The sequence below is a fragment of the Hippocampus zosterae genome, chromosome 10, assembly GCF_025434085.1.
Source record: "Hippocampus zosterae strain Florida chromosome 10, ASM2543408v3, whole genome shotgun sequence".
Classification (NCBI taxonomy): Eukaryota; Metazoa; Chordata; class Actinopteri; order Syngnathiformes; family Syngnathidae; genus Hippocampus; species Hippocampus zosterae.
In genome coordinates, this window is record NC_067460.1 from 22,244,837 (window position 1) to 22,271,935 (window position 27,099).

Sequence of the window (27,099 nt, forward strand, 5' to 3'; positions counted from 1 at the left end):
CCTTTTCATACTGGTCCCCTCATACTGGCTTTTTCCTGGTGGGTAATGGACCCGCGCGGAAGGGGGGCCGGGGGGGGGGATGATTTCCAAATCCAGGGGCGGAACGGATGCAGTGTGAAAGGAAATACAGGAAAGGAAATACAGGAAATTTGGTTGAAGAGACTGCGACTAAGAGTTGCGAGCTGCTGTCTACACTGCGCGGCTGGAATGAAGATGCGGGAAGTTGCAGCGCGACGCGTTCCGGCTCAACTGTATTTCTCGAGCACTTTCAAACAGCCGTCGCTGCATACAAAGTGCTGTACATGGAGCAACTAAGAGATATACAAAAATAAAGCTATAATAAATCAGTAACAAACATGGTAGAAGGCACCAAACAGTAAAACTAAGATCAGATCTGAGTCGAATGCCAAAGAATACAAGTGAATTTTGAGGCGGGTTTTAAAAATGAGCAGTGGGAGGAGCTATGAATGAAGAGGCAAAGTTGACAAGAGGGTCAACGATGACAAAACAAGTTTGTGGTCGCTGGCAGCACTTTGAAGAAGGAAAAAAAAACCAAACGGGATTTTCTAATGATTTCATAAACGCCAGTCGTACATTTGTGTGACTGACAAATCCAACGCGCAGCAGTGAAGCTAACCTGATTTCCATTCAAAGAGTATTTATGTGACACAGAGACACAGCAGCTCATTACTCAGCCGAGACGTGCTACATTGATTGATTTCAGTCTGACGGGAATGTGTTGTTTTTTTGTTTGGCCTTTGGAATTAATAGAATTCAGAATGGTGCGCACCTAAGTATTTATTTTTTTTGAAAGGGGAAAATAGGCATGTATCTTTAGCAACCATGTGTGGAAAACGCTAGCATTTTGCTGTACTGATGATTGAAAAAAAAGAGCCATGTGTGTAAACTGTCTCCCAAATCTGAAGTTTTTGCTGAACTTGGATAAACCTGAGTTTACTTTTTTTTTGGGGGGGGGGGGGCGAGAAGGGGGGGGGGTCAGGCCTCTTTGATATTCCGATGAAACATAGCTAGCATGTGCAGCAATAAATGTCACGGGCATCTCACATCTCTGCAACATTCCAAACCAAATATTCACAACCTTCTGCAAATTTCCACCTTTACAGGACTCATCAAGGTTATCTTATCCGCTGAATTCAGATCCAAATTTATCAAATGATGTGCACTTCTTACACTAACAGCATACCCACGGGCAAGGGGTCCTCAAACACTGGGTTGGCAACATTTGAGTAGAAGGCAGTAGATGGGAGTTTAACTCATTCAATGCCAAGCAGGTTTCTTAAGAATTCAATCCCAGGAACCACTTTATGTATTTAAAATGTTTTTACTTGGTAGGGTAAAGAAGGGTCAGAAAATAGCTGGCATGAGTTAATGTATGACATTATACTGTATATCAGGTGTCACCAACATTTTTGAGGGTGAGAGCAACTTCATGTGTACCGATTGTGTGAAGGGCTACCAAATTGATACACGTCTGAAATAACATATTTGTCCAAAATACCTTCAATAATATGAGGATGTGTTATTTTTAATACTTGATGATTTAAATTGTCAGACTTTGATCGTGTTTCGAAATGTCTCACAGTACTGCCAATGTTTGCATTTTTAAATCATAATTTCTACTAGCAAATCACAATGTCCAGGCACTGGCGGGCTACTCAAGTGGTCTTCACGGGCTACCTGGTGCCCGCGGGCACCATGTTGGTGACCACTGCTGTATATGTAAACCTAAATCAACACGCATTAATGAAAAAAAAAAAGATGAGTGAAAAGGGAAAGGTACGCATATTTCTCACACATCTCCACATCTATGAAAACGACGACCCCCCCACTCTGGAAAGGTTTCGGCGACAAAATCATAAGCAGACTTCAAGTGAATCTGACAACAATTTTTTGTCTGAGAAAATGTTTTAAAAAATTGCACATTGAAGCTTGGCAGAGCACAACATTAACCCGTCATTTCAAAAATGTCCTACGTTGACTTCTCTGACGGTGCACTCTGCTGGATGAGATCCTATTTGTCAAATTAAAAACAGACTGAGCACGTCGGCTTCACAGTGCAGAGGTACCGGGTTCGATTCCAGCTCCGGCCTCCCTGTGTGGAGTTTGCATGTTCTCCCCGGGCCTGCGTGGGTTTTCTCCGGGTGCTCCGGTTTCCTCCCACATTCCAAAAATATGCATGGCAGGCTGATTGAACACTCTAAATTGTCCCTTGGTGTGAGTGTGAGTGCGAATGGTTGTTCGTCTCTGTGTGCCCTGCGATTGGCTGGCAACCGATTCAGGGTGTCCCCCGCCTACTGCCCGGAGACAGCTGGGATAGGCTCCAGCACCCCCCGCGACCCTAGTGAGGATCAAGCGGTTCGGAAGATGAATGAATGAATGAATGAAAAACAGACTGTTCAAATCGGAAACTCAATGTCACCATACCTTGGGTGTGGGTACCCCAAGGCTCTATCTTGGGCCCATTTCTGTTCAGTCTCTATGTAAACGACCTACCTACCATCTGCCCAGAATTAAAAACATTTTTAATCTTTTTTTTTTTTAAGTTAAAAGGGAGGTTGAGTATATATAGCCTGATGCAGATCAGTGGTTGGAAGTAAAGAATAAAAAAAAAATCTGACTAACTAAAACAACCATCAACAGCAATGATTTGCTCCCTGTTAGATCAGCAAACGCATAGACCTTGAAATAAATGGCAGTCTGTTTGAATGGGTAGATGAGAAAGATGATAGAACTGAAGGCGATGACCTTGCACCTGACAAAACAAATTAGCACGGGGTCAGCGAGTGCGAGCGACAGAGCTGCTTTTGACTCTTTAACTCGTTGACATTATTCAGGCCGGGCCAGATGAAAGGCAGACCGTGAAAATTGCGCGTCTCAAGATCGGGTGGATTGTTTTGCGAAGAATGGGTTGAGTCATTCAAGCCTTTCAATTGTTCTGTTGCTTTTCAGGTCATCAGTGAACAGTCAGTAAACCACTTTTACCAGTCTACAACCCACATTCTTCCAAACTCTTGATGGATTACATGCCCATGCCGGACCGACAGTCAGATTGATTTTTATACGGTAGCCAACCCAAGCTACAGAATCCGAAACCACAAAGGGTGGTTTAGTTGCAGCTTTTATTTCCCCACGTGTTTCCACGTCACAATTATCAACCAAACTACATAATTCCAGAGATAGTGTTTTCGATGTTGGTAAATAAATGTATCTAGTCGGTAGGATTTGGTTTTTGGTGGCTTGGTAGGTAGGCAGACATTTAAGTAGACAGTTTGGGAAGCGTGTCGTGGTTTTGCTACTGTCGGTAAGGTGGTAGGAACAAACTGAACGTGGCTAGGTAGAGTGGCTGAGCAAATATTTAGTCCGCAGTTTGGTCAATTGATAGTAGTTTTGGTAGTTAGGTACAGTAGACAGGTAGTGAGGTTGGTAGTTTTGTAGCCACGTCAGGATTTGACATTATTTTAAAGAAAGAAAAGGTGAGAAGATTAGCTTGTGGCAGTACTTGGGGCGGCAGGTAGCTCGGTTTCAAGACTTCTCAAATCCGGAGGACGACACCCTGTAAAGTAAGCAGATTGCTCAGTTCATTCATGGGTTCTGTTGCGAAGTAGCTAACTAGGTCTGTGTATTTCCTTTCGGTACACACTGATTTGTAAATGGCGAACTGGGGACAGAGGAGTATTTTCAGTTTCGCTTCGGAGAAAATGATCAGGTCAAATGGTGCACATTTCCAAAGGGGTTGTAAATCTTCAACGCTGTCATTTTTATTTATTTATTTTTTTTTTTTTTAACAGGATATTCACTTCCCTACAGGCAACTCAACCACAGAGTTTTGAGAACAAAATAAACAATTAAATAAATAAATAAAAGGTCCGCTGTTAAAGGTTATTACTTTTCTGGAGTAAGAATTGCAACGAGTTAGCAATTGGAGCCTGGAGAACCATTTGGATTATTTATTATTATTTTTTTGTGCTATTTTTTTCCTAACTTCATGGCATTCTGATTTGCTATATCTAAGGCATATTTGTTGCGAATTAAAGGCCAAAGGAATACATGATACTTGTCAACACTTTACGAAAAAAAGTTTCCCTTCGAAAGTTGCAATTATTTGTCTGAGATTCCGAGATCCTGTTCTCAAGAGCTCTAGAATTTGACAAGAAGAGCTCACCGGACCAAATTTAAATCCGAACGACTGCTGAAATTTCATTGAAACAACTTTTAATACCTTTTAATGACCTAAATTCTCTCAATTTTCATTGACGACCTTTGAAAACCCCCCACACATATCCGGAATACCCGCCCCGAGAGGGTTCCCTTTGCCAATCTCATAAAATGTATTTCTTTGCAGCGCGCTGACATTCAGACTTCGCACTCTGCCAACTCAATCCCATTCTGATGTCGCCTTTACGGGGGTTAGAACTTCAGCAATGCCCCACAGAGGAGTCCATCCTCTCCTCGTCTTTTTTTTTGAAAATCAACTATCGGGTCCTTCCTCGCTTCCCCACTCCAATTAAAGTTTATTTCCAAGTTTGAGGAAACAGAAGGACCTGGGGCACGAGGGGAACTTTATCAAGCGCATACATTTGAACCGAGGCGCTAATCTAAATCAGGCGTGTCCAAAGTCCGGCCCGCGGGCCAAATCCGGCCCGCGGTCGAATTTCATCCGGCCCTCGGCCCCCGTCATAAAATCAGTGCCGTCTGGCCCGCAGGTTGGGCGCAATGGAACACGTGTTGCATTGACTGAGGTCTCGTAGACTGGCGAGTGATGTTTCATAGAGTACTGCTTCCCTCTAGTGGCTAAATGAGTAATAGCATTCACTAAATAAGTAATAGCATTTAGACACTAGAGGGCATCACTCACGAGTTAACAAGACATCACTCCGTGTTTATATTGACTGATATGTCATATTTCAAATTCCTGTTTCAAATGAACCAAAAGAAATTCTTAAGATTTTTGAAATTCAAATAAAAATGGAAATGTGAAACAGACTGGCTTACTAAAATTTGTTGAACAATATTGTTGTTCAATGTAAAGAATGTCAGCCAAGGTCGGCCCCCCGACATTTTACCACATAAAATCTGGCCCCCTTGGCAAAAAGTTTGGACACCCCTGATCTAAATGAAATCTGGCTCACCTTGAAGTCATTTTGTACTAGTTTGAAGTAGAGAGGCCCCACAAATATCTGATAATGTAATAAGTCCGTCAAAGCCACTCTTAAAAAAAAAAAAAAAAAGAAAAAACGCACACAATCAAGCAGCGATTAAAAGGCGGCTGATTCATTTAATAGATTATGGCAGATTCCTTCCCGCAAAAAAAAAAAAAAAAAAAAAAAAACGCATTTATTGGAATGGGTGTGATGTCGGGTGGGATGAACGAGAAGTTCAATCAGCTGTTGGACTGCGGTTTTTATTGAGCAGCGTAACCTGGAGGGGCACGGGGGCCTTTGTAGGCAAGCCGGGAACGTCGACAGGCGAGTCCCGAGAGGCCTTTCATGTTGCGCGGTGCAGGCGCGGCTGCGGTGTCATCACATCCTGAGCTGCTGACTGAACACTCGCAGGGGGGGGGGGGGGGGGGGTCAGACTCGATATTCACTGCTGGTTGTGCACATGCCATTGGAGATATATTTGATATATTTATTAGACGTTCCCAACAATCCAATCGGTGATTCAGTGACTGGCTTGGTGCCTAACATGTCAGGAAATGGTAAAAGTAGATCTTTTCTTCTTTTGATTCATGGAGGACAAAAAAACGCCCCCAGAGAATATTGACTGTTGAGAGGCTGAAATTCAGAACCATTTTAAATTAAAAAAGGTCTCAAAACCATTGCTGAATTTTATAAATGAGGCACTCGAGATTCCTATTCTTTGCCAATGCCATTGGTGAATTGTGCATGAAACAAACTTTGAATGAGAATACTAAAAAAAAAAAAAAAAAAGTTTTTTTAATTAATCGCAATTGCAGAATGCCGGGGCGGCCCGGTAGTCCAGTGGTTAGCACGTCGGCTTCACAGTGCAGAGGTACCGGGTTCGATTCCAGCTCCGGCCTCCCTGTGTGGAGTTTGCATGTTCTCCCCGGGCCTGCGTGGGTTTTCTCCGGGTGCTCCGGTTTCCTCCCACATTCCAAAAACATGCATGGCGGGCTGATTGAACACTCTAAATTGTCCCTAGGTGTGAGCGTGAGCGTGGATGGTTGTTCGTCTATGTGTGCCCTGCGATTGGCTGGCAACCGATTCAGGGTGTCCCCCGCCTACTGCCCGGAGACGGCTGGGATGGGCTCCAGCACCCCCCGCGACCCTAGTGAGGATCAAGCGGTACAGAAGATGAATGAATGAATGAATGAATGCAGAATGCCGACCCGTAAAAATTTCCCGTGATACAGATCATGCGCCACCGTAGGTTCAAGGTGTCCTGCATTTTTATTATTATTTTTTTTAACACTTTGTTTGCGACACACAAATCCTCCATTTACCACTAAACACCTCGCGATCGACTTGGGAACAGTCCGTGGGCTACCGGTCGATGGCCAACGACGCATTGGGCACCCCTGGTCTACAGTATATGAAATCGTTCCATGTACGGCGGGCTTTAGCTACACCTACACAATCTAAGGAGATCCAACACAAGAGCTGCAAGCAAATCAATATAACACTCAATGTGTCCGATAGGTCTTGAATTAACGTTATGTTTTGATGATTGTTGCCCGCAGCGGCGTCTCGTCGCATAGCGTCACGCGGTGAGCAACTCGACGGAAAATAAACATCACGCGATCAATATCCAGCACGAATAGCTGCGTAAACATGCCACCTCCTCTCCTCGGGATGCGTCTGGCTGTAAATGTGAAGAGAACGGCCACCGCTGCAACGTTTCAATAAACGCCCTCGACTCCGCCTGGACCGCATCCGCAACCGAAGTGGCAGAGGTTGCCATGGAGACCAATCTGTCAACAACGAGCGCTCTGCCGTGTCGCCGTAATCCAAACTGACTCCGATTGATAGACAGCTTTGTTCCTCAACCGCCGCGAGGATGTCAAGTGCAACATAAACACAAACGGCTATACTGGATTTTTGAATCTCGGTGTTTGGCTGCACAATATCTGCCAAAGTGTTTCCAGGCGATAAAAGTCTTTCAAAAGAATATTCATGGCCCGAACAAAGCATAGAAGACTGAGAATAAACTTCTGTGCTAAATCCAGGATTTGAAACCATTGTAATGCCAAACGGAGTTCCGTTGATGGCGGCATCGCATTGCTTTGGAATCAAGATCAGCACAGGTTTTAAGTAGAAGATGATGATTAGTGCGTGAATTTCTACTTGCTGCTTTACGATGATGCGGGAAGTTAAGGCACCTCGCACTCGAACCCTGGTATAAACAGGGTATGGGTCGTGGTGGGAAGTAGAAAGGTTGTGTTAACACCGTGATAGTGATAAGATTCGGTGTTTGCATAGCAACAGAACACGATATTCTGTGGGTCTCGAAAGCTCAGTTAAAATGTCCCACGCCTACTGCCCAAAGACAGGTGGCAGTGTGGGGATCATCAAGGGAATAAAAACGTTTTTAAATTTACAAAACATTGAAGGTTGGCTCGGCCGGCCCGGTAGTCCAGTGGTTAGCACGTCGGCTTCACAGTGCGGAGGTACCGGGTTCGATTCCAGCTCCGGCCTCCCTGTGTGGAGTTTGCATGTTCTCCCCGGGCCTGCGTGGGTTTTCTCCGGGTGCTCCGGTTTCCTCCCACATTCCAAAAACATGCGTGGCAGGCTGATTGAACACTCTAAATTGTCCCTAGGTGTGAGTGTGAGTGTGTATGGTTGTTCGTTTCTGTGTGCCCTGCGATTGGCTGGCAACCAATTCAGGGTGTCCCCCGCCTACTGCCCGGAGACTGCTGGGATAGGCTCCAGCACCCCCCGCGACCCTAGTGAGGATCAAGCGGTCAGGAAGATGAATGAATGAATGAAGGTTGGCTCTTAAAAGGATATTTATATAGAGCCATATGTATTTGATATGAATGTCTAGGGATAAGCCCCCTCAAAAGTTTAGATTTATGCTTGACTAGGTTAGTCTTCCATACAATTAGCCCGACTTCCCAGTTAATTCCCATTGAATGTTTCCACTTTTTTTTTTCATTTTCCAAAGAAGGTACCTTGGCTGAGTCAAGATTGGCAAAACACCGAATTCGGGTGATTATTGAACAACACGTCGCAAGTCAATAATTACCACGGACCATTTGAGGCAGAAGGGCAAAGGAGTTGAATCACAAAAGAAAATAAGGGTACCGTTATGGTCAAGTGGAAGGCAGTATTTTTGGTTTTGTTTTTTTAATAAGGGGGAGTTTGGCCGCGGGAAGAAATGATTCCCAAATAAATGAATCTCAATTTAAATTGTCCAGCGCTACGACGGTTTATTTCCAGAACACGATACGTCATCGCCTCACTGTGCAAATTTTTACGAGAGCCCTCGCCCGAAGTTAACGGGCTACTTTTGTCTTCCGCTACCACCGCCAAACTACACGTCTGAGCCACGAGTGTCGAAATAATAGCCCGACGGCAAGAAAAGACCAAAAGGAGAAGGCGGGACGGCGGGGTCGCAGGTGGGGGTGGGGGTTCCCGCGTGTATTATTGAACAGGGAAGTCGGCGCGAGTCAGAGGATGACAGAGGAGGAGGAATGCGTCGGTCTGTGTACCTGGAGGCCAAAGTCTGAGGGGAAAGGCCTATAATGGCATGCGCTAGTGTGAGCTAGGCTGGATGGTGGCATACTCGACAAGGTCCCCGGGGCCGGAGTGAGCGGAGCTTCGCGGGCTGGGGGAGGAGGCCAAGGCTGCAGTATCCAGCTCCGCGTACTGGACCTCGCAGTCCTTGTGGCCTGAGTTCTGGAGACAAGAGAGGGCGAGAGGCGAGTGAGGAGCCACCTGGGACGCAGACGATAAAGAGCGCGGCAGGCGATTCGCGCCGGGACGGCACGGGCGTGGCCATCGGCGCAAGCCAGGCAAATGGACACAAATGAAAAGCGCAAACACCCACCATAATGCCCACCTCCAGATTTAAAAATATCGAGACGTACAGTATATTCTCACATTATTTTATAGCTTCATGGCGTTTCTTTTTCACTCTATACCGGATCGGCTGAAAATCATGCGATCAGCCCCCATCTGCAATCACTTAATCGGATCGGGACAACCCTACAAACCAAACACTCACACGGACTGGTTACAATTTGCCATGCCGTTGAGAAATAAATAAAAGCTTCCCTTTTCCGAATTCATGGACGTTAGTGTCCGGCATCAACTCCTTGGTGGAAATCAAAGACTCGCTTACCAAAACAGCAATACTAAGGCACATAGTGGGCATAATTGAACAGTTAAAGTTCTCTAAAAACATGTTGGGTTGAATGGCAACCTTCCGCATATTTGATGCGTTGTTCATGAAACTTCTGGTGAGACTTTGCTGCATTGGGATGCACATGCAGGTTTCGGGCGCATTATTTTATCTATAACTGCTTCAGACAACAAAGTGTATGCAAGAAAGTGGTTAAGATTGAACGATTGTCTGTGTCTCATGTGTTGTTTTGTATTATTTTGTCATTTTTTTTAACTTTCTTTTGATGGCAGCAGCTCCTCTTGTTTTATGTTGTCTTGAGAGGCAAGACATTTCAATTCAATCCAAAATAAATAAAATATCTTGAAGGAATTCGCAAGGGTAACATTAAAAGATATACACTTGTTTTACGATAATACTAATGTTCATATGATTAATAGAACTGATTATTAATATTTTTAGGAAGCATCTACTGCTTTTTTTTCCAGTCATAATTCACCTTTTTCGTGTGGACAAAAGCCGCCAAAAGCACAGAAAAGCTGTTTTTGAAGATATCTGAGTTAGTGTGTACATGGCCTCAGACTCTTTCCATGCAGATCACAAAGTTGCCTCCCTGTTTTCCAGGTTCAATTCCCTTCCCATTTCGACACTGATCAAGTGTTGATTTCATTGGCGCGCTGCAGTCCTGGAGATGCTGAGACGTGCATGTTCGTGCTCATTGCTGATTGAGCCTCCAATTGACCTGAGGGGATGACTGAGTAAAACGACTTCAGCGAAGTTAATCAATGGGCAATGAAAGCATTCAGCATTGACTCTGAAAATACTTTTTTTTAACCGCCCATCGTCCACAGTCTTAGCGTTCGTCGGTTGAGTGGATCGTGTTAACGATCCTTAAAAATTGAAATAGAAAACAAAATGTAACAAGGATGATGGTTTTCCCGGCCCCGTTGTCAGAAGCAGTTTTTAAGTATCAGGGGGGTGAGATTGACATGCAAAATTAGTCAAATAAATACTGCAAAATACGGATGAAATCTTCCTAAAGGGAACCAGCTGCCATTATATTTCAAATGGGATGGGGAGCATCTCTGTTAATGTTTGACACTCTTGTTTCCGTGTCTGAAATTACAACAATAAAGTACGGTACTTATTTAGACGGAAAGCCTATTGAGACTGAATCTACAGCCTGAATTGCTTCAAAACACAATCAATCAACCTTCAAGTCCATAAAATGCAACAAATGCTCATGAATATTATGCCAACCATTGTTAGATTGCAGCTCGACAGTGACCAAAAGGAAGCTAGCTAGCCGTTTCTTGTGAAACAAGTAATGACCATGCTAGGTACGAACCAAAGCTAAAGTAGCTAGCAAGAATGCTACTTATATGTTGACATTATCTAAGAACTGAGCAAAGACTTGTGTGTAGATTAGATAGATAGATAGATAGATAGATAGATAGATAGATAGATAGATAGATAGATAGATAGATAGATAGATAGATAGATAGATAGATAGATAGATAGATAGATAGATAGATAGATAGATAGATAGATAGATAGATAGATAGATAGATAGATAGATAGATAGATAGATAGATAGATAGATAGATAGATAGATAGATAGATAGATAGATAGATAGATAGATAGATAGATAGATAGATAGATAGATAGATAGATAGATAGATAGATAGATAGATAGATAGATAGATAGATAGATAGATAGATAGATAGATAGATAGATAGATAGATAGATAGATAGATAGATAGATAGATAGATAGATAGATAGATAGATAGATAGATAGATAGATAGATAGATAGATAGATAGATAGATAGATAGATGCATATTTTGTTAATCCTGGTTAATCCTGTAATTCATCTATGGATTTAGTTGTGTTTTTGCTCGTTTACCAGCACTGTCATTCGAGTAGTGTAAAACAGGTGGGATTTATCAATACAGAGCACTTTATGGTGCAAGACTGGTGTCCAGATGTTAGACATCTACGGATATTGTACACACATGGCGTTTATTAGCCTACTTTCATGCTCATGGTCCACAGTCCACAAAAATGAGTGTTTATTTGAATTTCCTATCGATCTATCACATCGAGCTAGCAAGCTAGCTAACTATACACCAATCAAGAATAAACAGTATAAAAACAATTTGGCGCAGATAGTTCGGACAGAGCTGTAAATGTATTCGAAAAGTTCAATGAAAGCACAAAAAGTTTTAATAAACTGAAAATGCAGGTCCCAGTTGCTGTCAAACGGTTATCTGTGGAGGGGGGAGGGAGCTGCAAAAGAAAACCTCTGACAATTGATTCAAATAAATACCCCATCCCTAAATGTGTTGGAGGAACACAATAAATTATGAAAGCTATCAATAAAATTAAAGTCAGACATGAATTTTGCATCCCCACATGAGGTGTCTTTTGATGGATGGCGATGTGAAGCCACCTTGCTGCTCTTTTATTCCTCACCCATGGCAGGATTACAGGGAAAGGATTGAGGCTTTTACTGAAATGAATGTTAATAGTTCACATCTCTCCCCCGTCAACGCCGTCGCTGGCTGCCTGCTTAAATATTGGGAATATTTGTCACGAGCAGGGTGCAATCAGGGGGAAAATTACAGCCGCCTCGCTTTGGGAATTGGCAGATAGTGTTTTGCCCCCAGAGAATCGTCATTAGCAACAGCTGTACCACGCCATGTCGCTCACAAGAAGCATTTGGGGAAAATCGCATTTTCCTTGTGCTTAAAAATGGAAGCTAAAAGGGGGCAAGGATGATCAAGTTATATTTTAGATTCTCCTCTAATTTAATATAATCAATAACATGTGGCGCTACGATTGGATGGCAACCGATTCGGCGTGTCCCCCGCCTACTGCCCAAAGACAGCTGGGGTAGGCTCAATGGATGGATGGATAACTTGTGCACTATGAGTGAAGCCCTCCAAGGGAAAAGGGAGTATTTAGTGAATAAGCCCCTGGAAGTCCAGATGAGTCATTAAAAAAAAAAACGTAAATGCCGAAGCAGCATTTAAAAAAAATAAAAATAGAACTATGCTGACAGCTGAGAAATGCATCAACGGCGGAGCTCGGTTTTCCATTTTAGATGATGCCTGAGAGCACCAAGAGCTTTGACTTAGCACTTTCACTTGTTGTCGATTCAAAGTAACACGCCGACAATATGTGGAGGATGCTTGGTATTGCAATAACATCCACATGCTTGCTGCAGTGCTGTGATTTGAAGCCTCAGCAATGGACAGTGGCACCATTTCAAAATCAACACAAGTGTTGCATTGACAATTAAAAAAAAGAAAAGAAAAAGAGACTCTTGTATGCAGCAATAGAATTGTGACTCGTGGTGTTCTTATGGAGAAACAATGTTTGAAGGCTCCACATAGGGTAAGTATACTTAACTCTCTTACTTTTATGTTGAAGCACTAACTATCTGTCCAGAGGCTTCTATTAAAAAAAACTAAGTTTGTTTAAGTGACCTGGCAACTTTTTTAAATCATCTTTTTTTTTAAATATGCTTTTGCATTGAGATATCCCAAAATTGTCTAGAATCCTCAGGGAAAAATGCATAAATGAATTCAGACATATGCCACAGGTGGGCGTCAAGCTTAAGACTGTTTGGCCTTGTAGGAGGTCTGCGCCGCACCGAGTGTGACCCCCCATAGTTGCATGGTTAACTTTGCTGAAATTTTTCACATCGACATCAGCACCATCTGCCATCAAGGCTCCTACGGAGCAAATTTTCGTACTTCATACCTCAACCTGGCAGTGGTGTTTTGCTTTGTTTTGTTAGATGCCATGTTGCATTAAATCTACCTGTATAGCCCCTTAAAAAATAAGTAAATAAAGCAAATAAATGGCCATGGTTGATCTCTTCAGGTCAGAGCAAGAGGTGCACAGCATTATAACTTCAGATTGTGACGATTATGTATTTAACGTGTGCTTGTGTGCGCGCCTGTGTGTGTGTGAATGTGTGTGCATGTGCGTTGTTCTGCAATGTATGAGGTTGCTGCTGGCTACGTTCCCAGTGTTTCGTCGTTAGATCGTTTTATTTTTGTTCCTGGCACTGAGACAATCTTCATGATCACACCCAGCCTCCTCATGCTGTCTGTGCTTTACTCAAATAATAAGTGCCCCATGACTTGGCAGCTACGCAGGGGGAAGATGCAACACAGACAGAGATAGCGATAGGTAGAACTCGTTAGGAAGAGATCGAGAGAGTAAACGATAGAGATGTAGATTTGAGAATCAACTTGACAAAGCGATTGATAGGAGGAAAGCTCGATAGGTAGGGTGGAAATAAGAAGTCTACCCCTGTTTCTGATATAAAAAAAATAAGACCAAGACAATTCATTTGAAACCTTTTTTTTTCTCCATTAATGTGGCTTATGACCTGTACAAGTCCATGGATTCATTTATTTTTAACCTTGTATTTATTGGCCAACAACCCATTGTCCTTTTGGACATTTTATTTTGGCCCAGCAAAACCATAGTTGAACTCTTTGGCCATCCAGTAATTACAAAAAGTACGTTTGGCGCAAACACAACGCTGCACATCACCAAAACAACAGCATACTTACAGTCAAGCACGGTGGGGGCAGACCTTTTGGGGCTGTTTTTCTTCAGCTGGAACTAGGGCCTCAGATGAGGTGGAAGCAATTATGAATGAACAGGTCAAAAGAGCGGGAAGTGTTGACATGAAACCGCCAAGAGACTTCTTATAAAAAGTGAAAAACAAAATGCCATTAAGACTACGGCAACGGCTGAAATGGGCTTTGGGGTAAATCACTGGCACTGAAAATGGTGGCAGATGTGTGCCGCCTATCACTCATCATGAATTCGAGTCGTTAATTCGACACGCCCTGCGACCCTTGTGAGAATAAGCGGATTTGAAAATGGATGGATGAATTCTAAACACAATCACATCCCAGTTGTCAGAGGGTGTTCACACTTGTGCAACTAAATGATCTCAGTTGTTATTACGGCTTTTGAAAAGATTTTACAAAAAATAGATCTTATTTGAAAAGGACAATGTTTTGAAATGATTTATCTTGGTCTAATTTTTCGGACTTTTTCGATCAAGCTAGCAGTAGGAGTGTTATAGAAAACGTTAGCTAGCTATATAGATCGCTATTTAAATAAATAGCGAGATATACCGTATATTTAATCCCTACGCTCTTTCCCTCGCTTCAGTCCAAACTAAATACTAACTGCACCTTGGAAAAAAAAAATTAAGCTAAAAATGAACAGAGTGACAGAAAGGCAAGCGCTAGCCGGTTAGCATCCTATTCATATCATGAGCCTCACCTGCCAAATACCCTCGGCAGCAGGTCGGTGTCGTGCGCGAGGCAGCAGGGAATCACATTGAAAAAAAAAACGTCTTTGAACTCAGCCATCGTCGGGTAGCTCCAGCAAACATTTACATAAAACCCAGCGAGACACACACACACACATAAGCACACAATTCACGCTCATTGTTTAAAAGCCCCAAAAGACTTTGTGTAACTCAAACCGGGGGACTCTAGCCAAAGCAAACTCAAGCTCCGAGGGGGTGGGGGGGACTGGAGGGTTCCCAGGGGTGGGGAGTGCCTGATGAAACAAGGCAGCCATTTCATGGTCAACACGCAGCGCCATGATGCTACACTTATCTTCAGGCACCAGCTACGCAAACGTCAAGTCATTACGGCGGATTTAGTGGGAGGCGGAGGAGAGGTGAGGCGCTGTGCAAAACGAGCCGGGGTCAGGCGTGCGGTTCTGGCTATGGGAGCGTAGTAAGATAGGCGGTCTGCAGGTGGAAGGTAGAGGTTATCAAATCGGGTCATATCTGAGGCTTTTGATTAAAGCCACTTCCGTCAAATCCAAGATGTAAGTTTGAACACTCTGAGGGAGTGTTGTAGTGTGTAGATCAATATATCTTAGGGCAATTACTTCGAATTGCCAGCAAACAGCTCACAGGCAGTCGGATGAATTAAGCCAAACGAGTCTTAATCGGCCTTATTTATACTCAACGAAATCAAATTAGGAGCGAGATAATAATTTCTCTTGGTGAGCACAAAAAAACACTTTTGCTCTTCGATCAAACATGAAGAATTGAATTCCTGACGCCAAAAATGATGTGCATGTTTTCTAAAATAAAAAAAATAAATAACTGCAAGTCTAAAAATAGTTGATATTGTACATTTGTCCTCAATTATGTTTCAAAATGACATTCAATCCTGGAACCCGTCAGTCAGAAGCACTTAAATTGCCACAGACGATTGACAACCATTAACAGGTCTGTTTTCTTGACCAATTTGTGATGAGTCTGCAATCACCATAAAATCATACACTTACAGTAACTCATTCACTCCCAAAGACGTTTAAAAACGTCTTTTCAGACTTGGTCCAGAATTGGCTGGTACTGAATGAGTTAATATATACAGTACATTGGAAATAACATCAGGAAAAGCTCTTAAAATACCTTGATATTACACAAACTGTCAATCGGGATTGCCCACCCCTAGATGAAATTCACATTTGGCGAACGAGGTATATTAACGTTGCAAGCGCTTCTTGCATTTACAACTCGGAAGCTGCAACGGTGGGACAAGGCGCCGTATGGGAAACAGTCCTCTGAATGACACATTTAAGAACAAAGTGTCATTATTCAAGGCCCCGATTTGTGAGAATCCAACGTTTTAAATATCTGCGGATCCCCTGATAGGCGGTGCCCCGATGTAAACGATGAGTTTACGCGCTTAAGCTGCAAACGGGTCCGTCGGCCGACTGCTCGTAAAACCTCCCTTCGCCTTTCACCGCTGGGAGCGGAGGTCATCGCGCTCCGAGCCCCGTTTGATGTAAATCAATTCTCCGGCCCCTCGCTCAGCTTCTCGGGCGGCAATTACGCCTGGCCGAAGGCGGCGGGCGAGGACGCGGCCTCGATGGAGACGAGCACTCACCGGCTTATCGGTGAAGGGGGTCGACTCGGAGGGCGCCATGTCGTAGTAAGGCGGCTGCAGGGGAAGCTTCTGCATCTCCTCGTCTTTGTCCAGATGGACCACCTGCAGAAGGATAGGAAGCATAATCATCGTCGGACAGCCGTGCGTCATGTTCTAACAGTGCGTGATATTTTTTAAACACGTTGTGCTGTGTAGATAATTGAATGAAAAAAATTTGAAGCACACAGTGAACATTGTAACGTCTTTAAAAAAAAAATTCTATAAATGGCGGATTTCCGTAATGTAGCTGTAATACTGGATGTTGCATCAGGTAGCAAACCTCTTTTTCCTCATGAAGAAGTCAAATAACTTGGTCATTGTGTAATAAAACCACAAAAATGGCTCTCTTAATTAGGAGAAGAAAAAAACATTTTACCATCAAAACATTGGCTTTGAGCATTCCGGAGGAAATCGTAAAATCTAAATTAATGTTGAAAGCCTCCTTTCAAAAGTCAAATCACGATCTAATGGCATTCATTGTATCAAAACAAAAACTGCACTCGGTGTTCCGCACACAAACTGTGCACCAAAACGTCATCAAAAAAGACAGACGCATACAATCTCATGTGTACTCAATTTTTTTTTCTTTTTTTTTTACACGTAACGTAGTTTCCTTTCAAAGTTAACTTTGGCCCCCAAAGCGCTCCCGACGAGAATTGGGAGTTGCGGTGTTCCATGCGCTCAAGGGTCTGACTTCTTTGACTCTCTTGTGTGGGTTTCATTTATTTCATTTTATTTTTGGGAGGAGAGAATGTGAACTTTGACAAGGAATTGTTTGCTTGACAGCGGTTTCAACTTTCGCCGCTCGGCTGAACTTGGCATTTGCATCAAGTTAACGGCTTGCGTGTGGCACAGGGGCATGATGCAAACGGTGGAAATAGCGAGGCGCAGATGCTGAAACAAGCGTCGGGCTTCCAGAGCGAGAAATTCAGCACGCAGGGCGGCCCGGCGCCTTATGAGCAAACGGCCATCCATTTTCATAATGTTTTGGGATTGTGGGAGAAAGCGGTTGAAATTGTTGTAGCTCGACTAAACGACGACAACGTCAACACACGATACAACAACAAAGTGCATGTGAGCCCGTGTGACATCTGGCTTGGTGAGTGACGTGTGCGTCAGCGCAGGTTAGCTTGTTGTGGGCTGGTTGTCGACGAGCTAACCGTTGGGTACTCTGTGTTTTGAGGACATGACCGGGTGTCAGTTTGTGGGCCACTGAATCCGATGTATGAATATGCTTAATATCGGTGGCTGTCTTTACAGCAGCTCCTATATTTTGTTCTTCTACTTCTTCCTTTCATAACTTTGCTGCTATGAATTGGGAATTTCGAGACGAATAAAGGTTTTCTTATTTTATTTTATTATGCTAGCGGCTATATCCGTTTCTTCTAACGAGCAGTGGTACGCTATATGAGCTTAGCTAATACCGAAATGTTAGCGATTGTAGACGTGCGGTTGTCTTAGCCAATTCTGCTTAGCAGTAAATACACATTGTGGTTTTTGTTCTTTTCAGGGATGAACCATTTGGGGGGCGGCGGTTACTACAGCGGACAGAATATCATGTTATCCGCTTACATGAAAGAGTTAAATGTTCCCAAATTTCCGACATTCTCTTATTATGCTAGCGGCTATATCCGTCCTTGACCGCTTGCGCGGGATTGACAAAATATTCTAACGAGCGGTGCTACGCAATATGAGCTTAGCTAATACCGAAATGTTAGCGATTGTAGACGTGCGATTGTCTTAGCCAATTCTGCTTCTCAGTAAATACACATTGTGGTTTTTGTTCTTTTCAGGGATGAACCCTTTGAGGGGCGGCGGTTACTACAGCGGACACAATATCATGTTATCCGCTTACATGAAAGGGTTAAATGTTCCCAAATTTCCGACATTCTCTTATTATGCTAGCGGCTATATCCGTCCTTGACCGCTTGCGTGGGATTGATAAAATATTCTAACGAGCAGTGGTACACTAATATGAGCTTAGCTAATAGCGAAATGTTAGCAATTGTAGACTGGCGGTTGTCTTAGCCAATTCTGCTTCGCAGTAAATACACATTGTGGTTTTTGTTCTTTTCAGGGATGAACCCTTTGAGGGGCGGCGGTTACTACAGCGGACAGAATATCATGTTATCCGCTTACATGAAAGAGTTAAATGTTCCCAAATTTCCGACATTCTCTTATTATGCTAGCGGCTATATCCGTCCTTGACCGCTTGCGGGGGCATGATAAAATATTCTAACGAGCAGTGGTACGCTAAATGAGCTTAGCTAATACCGAAATGTTAGCGATTGTAGACGTGCGGTTGTCTTAGCCAATTCTGCTTTGCAGTAAATACACATTGTGGTTTTTGTTCTTTTCAGGGATTCCCAAATTTCCCACATTCTCTTGTTTTTTGTTTTCAGAATGCGTCCACCTGCCTTGCCGCCATCGCATCAACGTGTTCCTAAGCGCAATCGTGAAAGTCAAGCTTCGGGTCTTACGAGGGTGGTGGAAAATGAACGGCTAGAAAATGATTCATATGAAATGCTTTTGGAAATGAAAGGAGGAAATGGGGCGGGGGGGGGGGGGTGCGTACCTGGATGTCGTCGGATGTCAAGTGGCCCTTCATGTCGCTGTTCTTCTTCTTTGGCGGCGGCGGGGCGGGCTTGTGAGCCGGCGGGAGGTCGGTCCTGTTGAGAGGGACACAGAGAGCGCAAAGACAACGTGACACTCGGGCACCGTCGGCGGCGGCCGCCCGTCACGTCCCCCTCACCTTCGACGGCACTCTGTAATGAGAAGGCCTGCCTGCACTTGCCTTTTTTTGCACTCTTTTTCCCGGGCTTTTGATAGTTCTGGACTTGGCGGCTGCGTGACGGCGGCGGCCGCGTGCCCTGCCCTTTCAAAGGCTGCAGACAAGACACTGCGCTAACGAGAGTTGGCTGTAATTGGACACTGAGGTGAGGGGGGTGGTTATGCCAGGTAGGGGTTAGAGGGAGAAATATGAGGTGGGATATAAGGGGGGGCGGGGAGAAGCGCATGTGTGAGTCAGGTGCTGCGGGGTCGGTCGAAACTTACTGCCGACCGACCCGTCACGCTTGCTTGACATGTCATCATCAACCTTAAGGCTGCCTCAGAGAACCGAATGGGAACCTTGAACCCCGAGGACGGTGCCAACTTCCTCTAAAGCGGCAGTCCGCAATTTTTTTTTTGGCTGCTTTCGCGTCGAGTTATTTTGACCGAAAGAAATTCCACGAAATTTGTGACAATATGACTGACCGTGAAAGTCAAAGTCAGATCCCGGCACAACACGAAGAGCCATCGCGGGGAACGAAGACGACGACACCGTCGCCTCGTATCCGCCATTCGTCGCCTCTCATTGGCGCCGGTTCAACATCCTGATTGAATAACATGACCTTTTCCGGCAAGGCCAAGCCGGCGTTTTAATGCGTGGAAAATGCGTGCATGAGCGCGCCACTTAACTCTTTCTCTCACGCTCATTATTTCCGCTCTGACAAAAAGCAACCCCCCCAACCGCCGCACCATGACAGCAAGGAGAGGCAACGATTGTCAGTTATGCTCCTTCGTTGCCCTCGCCCAAATCGACGTTTCCACCCAGGGCTTCTCTTCGGTCCAGATCACCAGTTTATTTTCTGAGGGCCAACGGATTTTGTGCTTTGGGTAGGATGCCTTTTGATTTTATTCATGCCCGCTTCCTTCCTTTTTCATCAGGCTGCTTCCGGAGTGGCTCAATTCCATTTCAAGTCGCAATTCCCATGATTCCGGGCTTGTCGGCTTTTCCTACACACATCGAGATTTTGGGTCGTAAATCAAAAATATGTTCAATATTTCGGATCGCAAGACCCGCTCTCTCGACAAATCCACTTTTAACACGTACCTCAGAATGAAGTGCAATATTGAAGGCTGACTGAAATTCTTTTCTGTCTGTTCCCAAAATAAATGATCCCGGACCCTAAATATCCTGGATCTTGCTGCTGCCGGACGCTTGAGCCTGCCCTTATTTTCCCCTTACAGCGGCAAAGCTCAATCGTGCTTGATGGGGGGGGGGGGCAAAATCAGGACAAAGACAGTTTTGTGCGTACCAGGCCCAAGTGAATCTACTCAGTCTAAAATTAAGATTAAGATTAAGATTAAGAAAACCTTTATTAGTCTCGCAATGGAGAAATTCCAGATTCACAGCAGCAAAGTTATGAAAGGAAGAAGTAGAACAACAAAAAATAGGAGCTGCTGGAAAGGCAGCCACTCTCGCGGCGCCATTTTGAAGTCAAAATAACAAAAAATAACACAAGACAACACATAGGACAGAGACAGTCGTGCAATCTTCACCACATTTCTGCATACACTTTGTTGTCTGAAGCAGTTCTAGATGAAAGAGGAGAGGATCAAAGTGTCCTTTCACCAGTGGATCAGAGACATCATGCTGAAAAATGTGCACACGTCTGCTACAAGCAAAGTTTTGAAAGCAAACACGAAGCTGTAGCGTCCATTGACGAAAAGAGATTAGTTCACTTCTCCTGTCCCACGTAATCCGCTTCAAACTCCAAGCCGCGACTCCCAGCTCCAAATCCGCATCGGCACTCCGCGCCAACGCTCCTTTCTTCTCATCGTCGGCTCCACAAGACCTCCATCCATCCAGCCGCAGACCGTTCAACAGCACCGATCTCGCCGCTGAACAATGCGGGGCTGTGAAAATGCTGCCCATTACAGGCGCAAGACACAAGCGCCCCGGGACTGTCCAGCAACGACAGTCAAATGGCTCCGACATTCCTCCAGTCAAAAACAGTGCTGGTATACCCATGCTGCCGAGAAGGCGCAACCACCAAGCACAGAGTCTCCTCCTTGATGAATGTCGTGGCCAAAAGCCACATTTCCTTGCGAAAGGTTTCAGTCCACAACCCCAATGTACAGATAACTCTCGCAGTTACTCGACGATGTCGTTGGCTGGCTGCACCGAACACGCCAATAGTGCAAGTCGTTGCCGGGTACGCCGCTCACACTTGTCAGTTGAACTCGGTTTCCACCAATGGACTGAGCTCAGTTCACACCACCAATGTACGGATAAATCCTGGACTGGCTTCATACGGTTCCATCATCGTGGCTGACAATGCGAGGGATTGGCCACACCTCCGCGTTGGTGCATGCGGCATCATCGGCAGCCCCCTCGGCAAGGTGACAACAAGCCCAATACTATTGCGGCATTTGGGGGGGGGGCATTAATTTTCTCTGATGACGACCGAGGAGCTGCGGGAGCTCGCAGAAGTGAGGTGGCGGGATCATTAAGACAACACTTGTAATCGGGCTCACTTGATGCAAACACAAAACGCTTCAACAACCGCCTTGGAAGAAAAAAAAAAAAATCTCATTTCGAGCCAACATCGACGCAGCGTGACATCAAACCACAGCGAGTGAAAGAGAGGAACCGCCGAATGCCTCCTGCGCTGACCTACATGTCGCTTCTTTTCAATAACATCAGCCAACATTTGACACTTTTTAACATCCACCTCCACGATGGGATGAATCGCCGGGGTTATACACACATTTTTTTTTTTTTTTTGCGGCGAGATCTCTTCTTCAAACCCGCGGGGCCCTCTCATGATGACATTTCATTGGCAGCAGCAGCTCGGAGGGGGCCGCCGTGTTTCATGGCGAGCACACACACACACGCAGGCAGACACCCACCCCGGGCTTTTCTTTCCGTCGCAACCTTCTTTTTCTCCTCGGCCGCCATCATCGGATGTCAAAATTGGGAGAATGCAGTGTCTATAAGTGTGTGTATAGTCCATGCAGCACAAAGGAAGTGAGATGGTAAGGTGAGTCCTTGACAGTTTGAAAAAAATAAAAAGTGAAATTTATTTTTGGGAATTTTTTTTTCGCCCCACCAGTGACTTATTTATTAAATGACTTTTTTCAAGTACTTGATAGTACTTGTTTTGGATCTCATTCGACTGCGCAAGAGCGGCACGGGGATTAAGTGTTTAGCACATTTGCCGCACGGTCTTGAGGTTCAGTGCTGCTTGTTGGATTTCCAGTGTAAGGTGTGTTCGTTTTTTGTTTTCATTTTCTGTCCCTGAAAATGGACACCTGTTGGATCTTATACGTAATTGCATTGTGGGTAACATATGCAATATTTTTTTGGCATGTTTTTACTCATCACTCATCTTCCGAGCCGCTAGATCCTCACTGGGGTCGCTGGAGCCTATCCCAGCTGTCTTCAGGCAGTAGGCGGGGGACACCCTGAATCGGTTGCCAGCCAATCGCAGGGCACACAGAAACGAACAACCATTCGCACTCACACTCACAACTAGGGACAATTTAGAGCGTCCAATCAGCCTGCCACGCATGTTTTTGGAATGTGGGAGGAAACCGGAGCACCCGGAGAAAACCCACGCAGACCCGGGGAGAACATGCAAACTCCACACAGGGAGGCCGGAGCTGGAATCGAAGCCGACGTGCTAATCAATGGACTACCGGGCCGCCCTGGCATGTTTTTATTCAATGTCATATTGTATTACTTTTATATTTAATCTAATAATAATATACGGTCAATTAACACATTCGGTACCAGCCAAATCTGGACCAAGCTTGAAAAGACGTTTAAAAACGTCTTTGGGAGTGAATGAGCTAATAATGTGAACGTGTCATAAGGTGAAGACTGAAATTGCTGTGATTGTGAACGTGATGTTGCTCACGTACTTATATATGTATGTGAGTATCAAAAATGATTATTTTATAGCAATTTTCCTTTAAAAGTAACATTTTTTCTACAGTTTTGGCAGTCAGCTGCTTCCTTTTTTTTTCTCTTCAGCAAAACAGCCTCTTTCTTACAAGGCGCCGATGAGGCCGGCGTGCCGACTCTGCTTAACATTTTGTCTGCAAAACCATTTTGTTTGGCAAAAAAAATTATGCCTCATGATACAATTCCGAATGAAATAAAAAGTGACATCCGTAGCAGTTTAATTCATTGTCAAAGCTAGCACCCGGATGTCATAAAATCTCCGGGTTTTTTTTGTGCTCTCTCGGTTGAACAGCTGGCTGGCGTCCGCTGACGCCACCGACACGGGCTTGTTTGGGCGAAACTGCGCAAAGAAGAGTGGGAACAAACTCACGGGAGAGTATAATAACCGATGTTGTTGGATTAAAAAGTCATCAGTTTCAATTTGTACGCCTCGGCGCCACCAAAGGCTTCAAAGCCGCAGCTGTTGGCGTCGCTCAGGGGAGCGCTTGCCTCGCAGCTGCCTAAAGGACGTCCCATCTCAGGAAGTTGGGGTACAGTACGAGTCAATAGACCCTTTTACACGGCATATACAAGCTGGCAATTCGGCTATGTCATAATTTTGTTTTCTTTCTTTTAACCGACAGCGACGGGAAATAGGGGTGATAAAAATCGACAATTTTCATTGCTTGGAGGAACGATCAAAGACAACTATCGCGGAAAAGAATCATGGACGGCAATGACAAAATTCTCACTTTATTGAAATGGACTTTTCAGTCATTTGTCATTTACGCGAGTATTTATTTCGATGGCGGCTTATTACTTTTAGTTCCTACATTTCAAAACAGATGCAGTGGCACCTTGAGATACACGTTTCATTCGCTCTGTGACCACACATAACTGAAATGAATGCTATTAAAATATTCTAGCCTTCCCGACCAAAATTAAATATTAAAAAAAACATTTGTATAAAACAGTCATGGTGGAAGTCTCAAGCTACTCTGTTATTATTCCAATTGTCATTCTTCGCAGGAGAATAAATATATGGCTTTGAGGATCGTTGTAGTTTCCATCTACATGTGTTGCTCTACCGTTTGTATTCAATTGTCTCTTGTTTCAAGCGTGACGACACTGCGTCTGAGGCAATTTGTTAGCCCCTCTATGGCCTTTCCAAATAAGATAAGATAAGATATCCTTTCTTATCTTATCTTATTTGGAAATATGTATTGGCATCAAGCTAGCAGACTCGCTGCTTGTTGTGACCCGAGTTGTGGTGAGTTGCCTCCATACAATGCTCTAATGTTAAATTATTGCTTGCCAGTCAAGAGAAACAAATGAATAAGTCGGGTCAACGATGGGCAAGTCAAATCAGTTTTATTGTCCAATATGGTACGTACATCGACAAACTTAGAAGTCGGGTCACTTGTATCTCAAGGCGCCACTGTACTTTCTACTAGTTATTTTGTAAAAAGAGTCTTGTTTATTCTAAAAAAAAAAGGCAAAAAACGTAAATACAGATGGGTATCGTGCACCACAGTTGAGATCATGATTGATTGATCAATTGAAATTTTGGGCTTATCAGGAGGAAAAAAAAAATCATGAACCTGACAAGAAATTCAGCATTCTACCATCTCAGTCCTCCCCATCATATGCCAGCTGAAAAAAGTTGTTTTGACACAGTTGCCAAAAAAAATCTCATTTATGGGCTCCCATGTTGCAATTTTGGAGGATCTCTGGAGCAACGTTTGTGCCGCACAGCTACATTTGAACGACGAATTCACGGTTGTCGATGAGTTTTAATATTGACTTTTTTTTTTTTTGCCATGATCATGTCATGCATACAACTCCACCTATGACTTGGGAAAAGATGCTTTAATTCCATAAGGAATAAATATTCATTCATTCATTCATTCATTCATCTTCCGAGCCGCTTGATCCTCACTAGGGTCGCGGACGTGCTGGAGCCTATCCCAGCTGTCTTCGGGCAGTAGGCGGGGGACACCCTGAATCGGTTGCCAGCCAATCGCAGGGCACACACTCACACCTAGGGACAATTTAGAGTGTTCAATCAGCCTGCCATGCATGTTTTTGGAATGTGGGTGGAAACCGGAGCACCCGGAGAAAACCCACGCAGGCCCGGGGAGAACATGCAAACACTACACAGGGAGGCCGGAGCTGGAATCGAACCCGGTACCTCTGCACTGTGAAGCCGACGCGCTAACCACTGGACTACCGGGCCGCCCAAGAAATAAATATGATGTTGGCAAAATACGCGTATCTCATTACTTCTAAAAGAAATACAAAATGCATACATGCAGGGATGACAGACGTACTCTATGCGACAAATGACGGCAAATTATTTTGCAGATTCTCAGGGTTCCAGGCGGCCCATTTTGAGAACCTTTGCTCTCAAGATAAAATTCCACAGCAATAGTGACGTAATAATAATACCCATGCATACTTTCTGCATAACGGCTCTCCCAGACGTCAAATATTCAGCACGCGCGTCGTCCTTGCAGCCACTTCCGCAAAGCTAATCAAGCCAACTTGCCTGCGTGCGGCGCAGTCGGTTGACATTCGCCGAGTTTCGTACCTCAGCTGTGCCACGACGCAGTAATGAGGGTGGAGGGCTTTCGAAGTCGACTGACACTAATGGAAGCTGATAAGAGCCACGCGCCTGTGGCCAGGAGAACAAGTAGGGTGGGGAGGGGGTGGTGAGGGAGGAGGGGGGGGGTGGGGGGCAAAGGGTGAGCTCCATCCAGGTTTGCACTCAGGCGTCCAACCTTGAGGACCTTTCGGCCGCCTTGCTCGGCTGGACACCAAAAGCTCAGGGCAGCTTAAGGGGAGATTTAAGGAGGGATAGCGAGGGGAAAACATTGCTAATCCCTCGAACTGAGAGGAGTAATCTGGGTGAGAGATTTACGGGCTAGGTCCTACAATGCACTCACAAAGAGGCGGCCCTCTCTCTCTCTTGACCATCATTTATGAGCCGCGGGAGCCATTTTTAGCCAATCAGGGCGAAACCTGTTGAGATCACAATGCCGCTTGTTTTACTCGCGTGCAACAACTCGGCACAACGCTGGACTTGACCCTCGCTGCTCTCATTGATTTCTGATGATCACAATCTTATTTGGCAATTTAAATGCTAATGATACTTTTAATTGCACTCTGGCAATGAAAGCCATGCGATGATATTCAGGAGGCAATTACTTTCTCGCATTGTCTTGTGAATGGCTTATGGGGAAGGAGAAAAAAAAAAAAAGAAAAGAATGCAACAAATGTCTTTTGTTGGTGGACAACTTTATCAAAAAATAATTCTGGTCGTGGCGCAGAACACGTAATGTGACAATTATACACAGCCGGTTTACATCCGGACCCCAGGCGTTTGGTAGATTACAAATACAACGGCTCGGAGAAGACGACGACACCGCATGAACAGCATTTCACATTCAAGCACCAAATTTCGAAGCAATTAACAACAACAGTGACACTTTGCTGGATAGTTTCATGCCACTGGGGGGCAAACGTTGCAAAGGTTTCATGCAAAAACTTACGGGATGTTGCTTACACCTGGCATGCGTGCGTCACTTTGTCAGGGAGTCGCACTCCAGATAAAGAAAACGCTTTTTCGGGAATGGATCGGCAGATTTCAAACAAATGTGTCGGAATCATGCAATTGTTCTCACGAGAATTTAGATGAGTGGACGCCGTCAATCTGTGAGGAATGCGTTTTCGTCACTCTTTGTTGATTAGTTGGTGTGTATCCCCCCCCCCAAAAAAACAAAAAAAAGTAAAGGTGAAGAAAGAAAAGGAAAATCATAATCAGTCGGGCCCTATTGGGTACTCATGGAGGCTGCCGATACCACTCAGAGATACTTAAAAATGGATGGAGAACTGACTATTTGGCGCTCTATTGCGGCAGTTTGACACACTGCAACTCATCATCTGCGTCAGAAAATAAGGCCCCCCCAAAAAAAATCTAAAATGATCACTGGGTTTTAGAAGAAAAATTATATAACAAAAGTACTAAAGGCAACCGAGACCGATACTTGTACTGGTATCGGGCGAGATAAAA

At 44.4% G+C, this 27,099-nt stretch overlaps 1 protein-coding gene across 5 annotated transcripts in view; it reads right to left on the minus strand.

Moving 5' to 3' along the window:
* The window catches only part of nectin1b (nectin cell adhesion molecule 1b), a 166,444-nt gene that overhangs the window by 4,860 nt on the left and 134,485 nt on the right, over positions 1-27,099 (minus strand). For 2 of the 5 annotated variants that reach the window (XM_052078476.1, XM_052078478.1), the window contains 2 exons: positions 18,891-18,982; positions 16,277-16,378 (listed from right to left, as the gene is read on the minus strand). In XM_052078476.1, the coding sequence (XP_051934436.1) occupies positions 16,277-16,378; positions 18,891-18,982 (194 nt within the window). Of the gene's footprint in view, positions 1-8,692; positions 8,880-16,276; positions 16,379-18,890; positions 18,985-27,099 lie in introns of all 5 variants that reach the window. The other 3 variants (XM_052078480.1, XM_052078481.1, XM_052078479.1) reach the window with 3 other exon arrangements.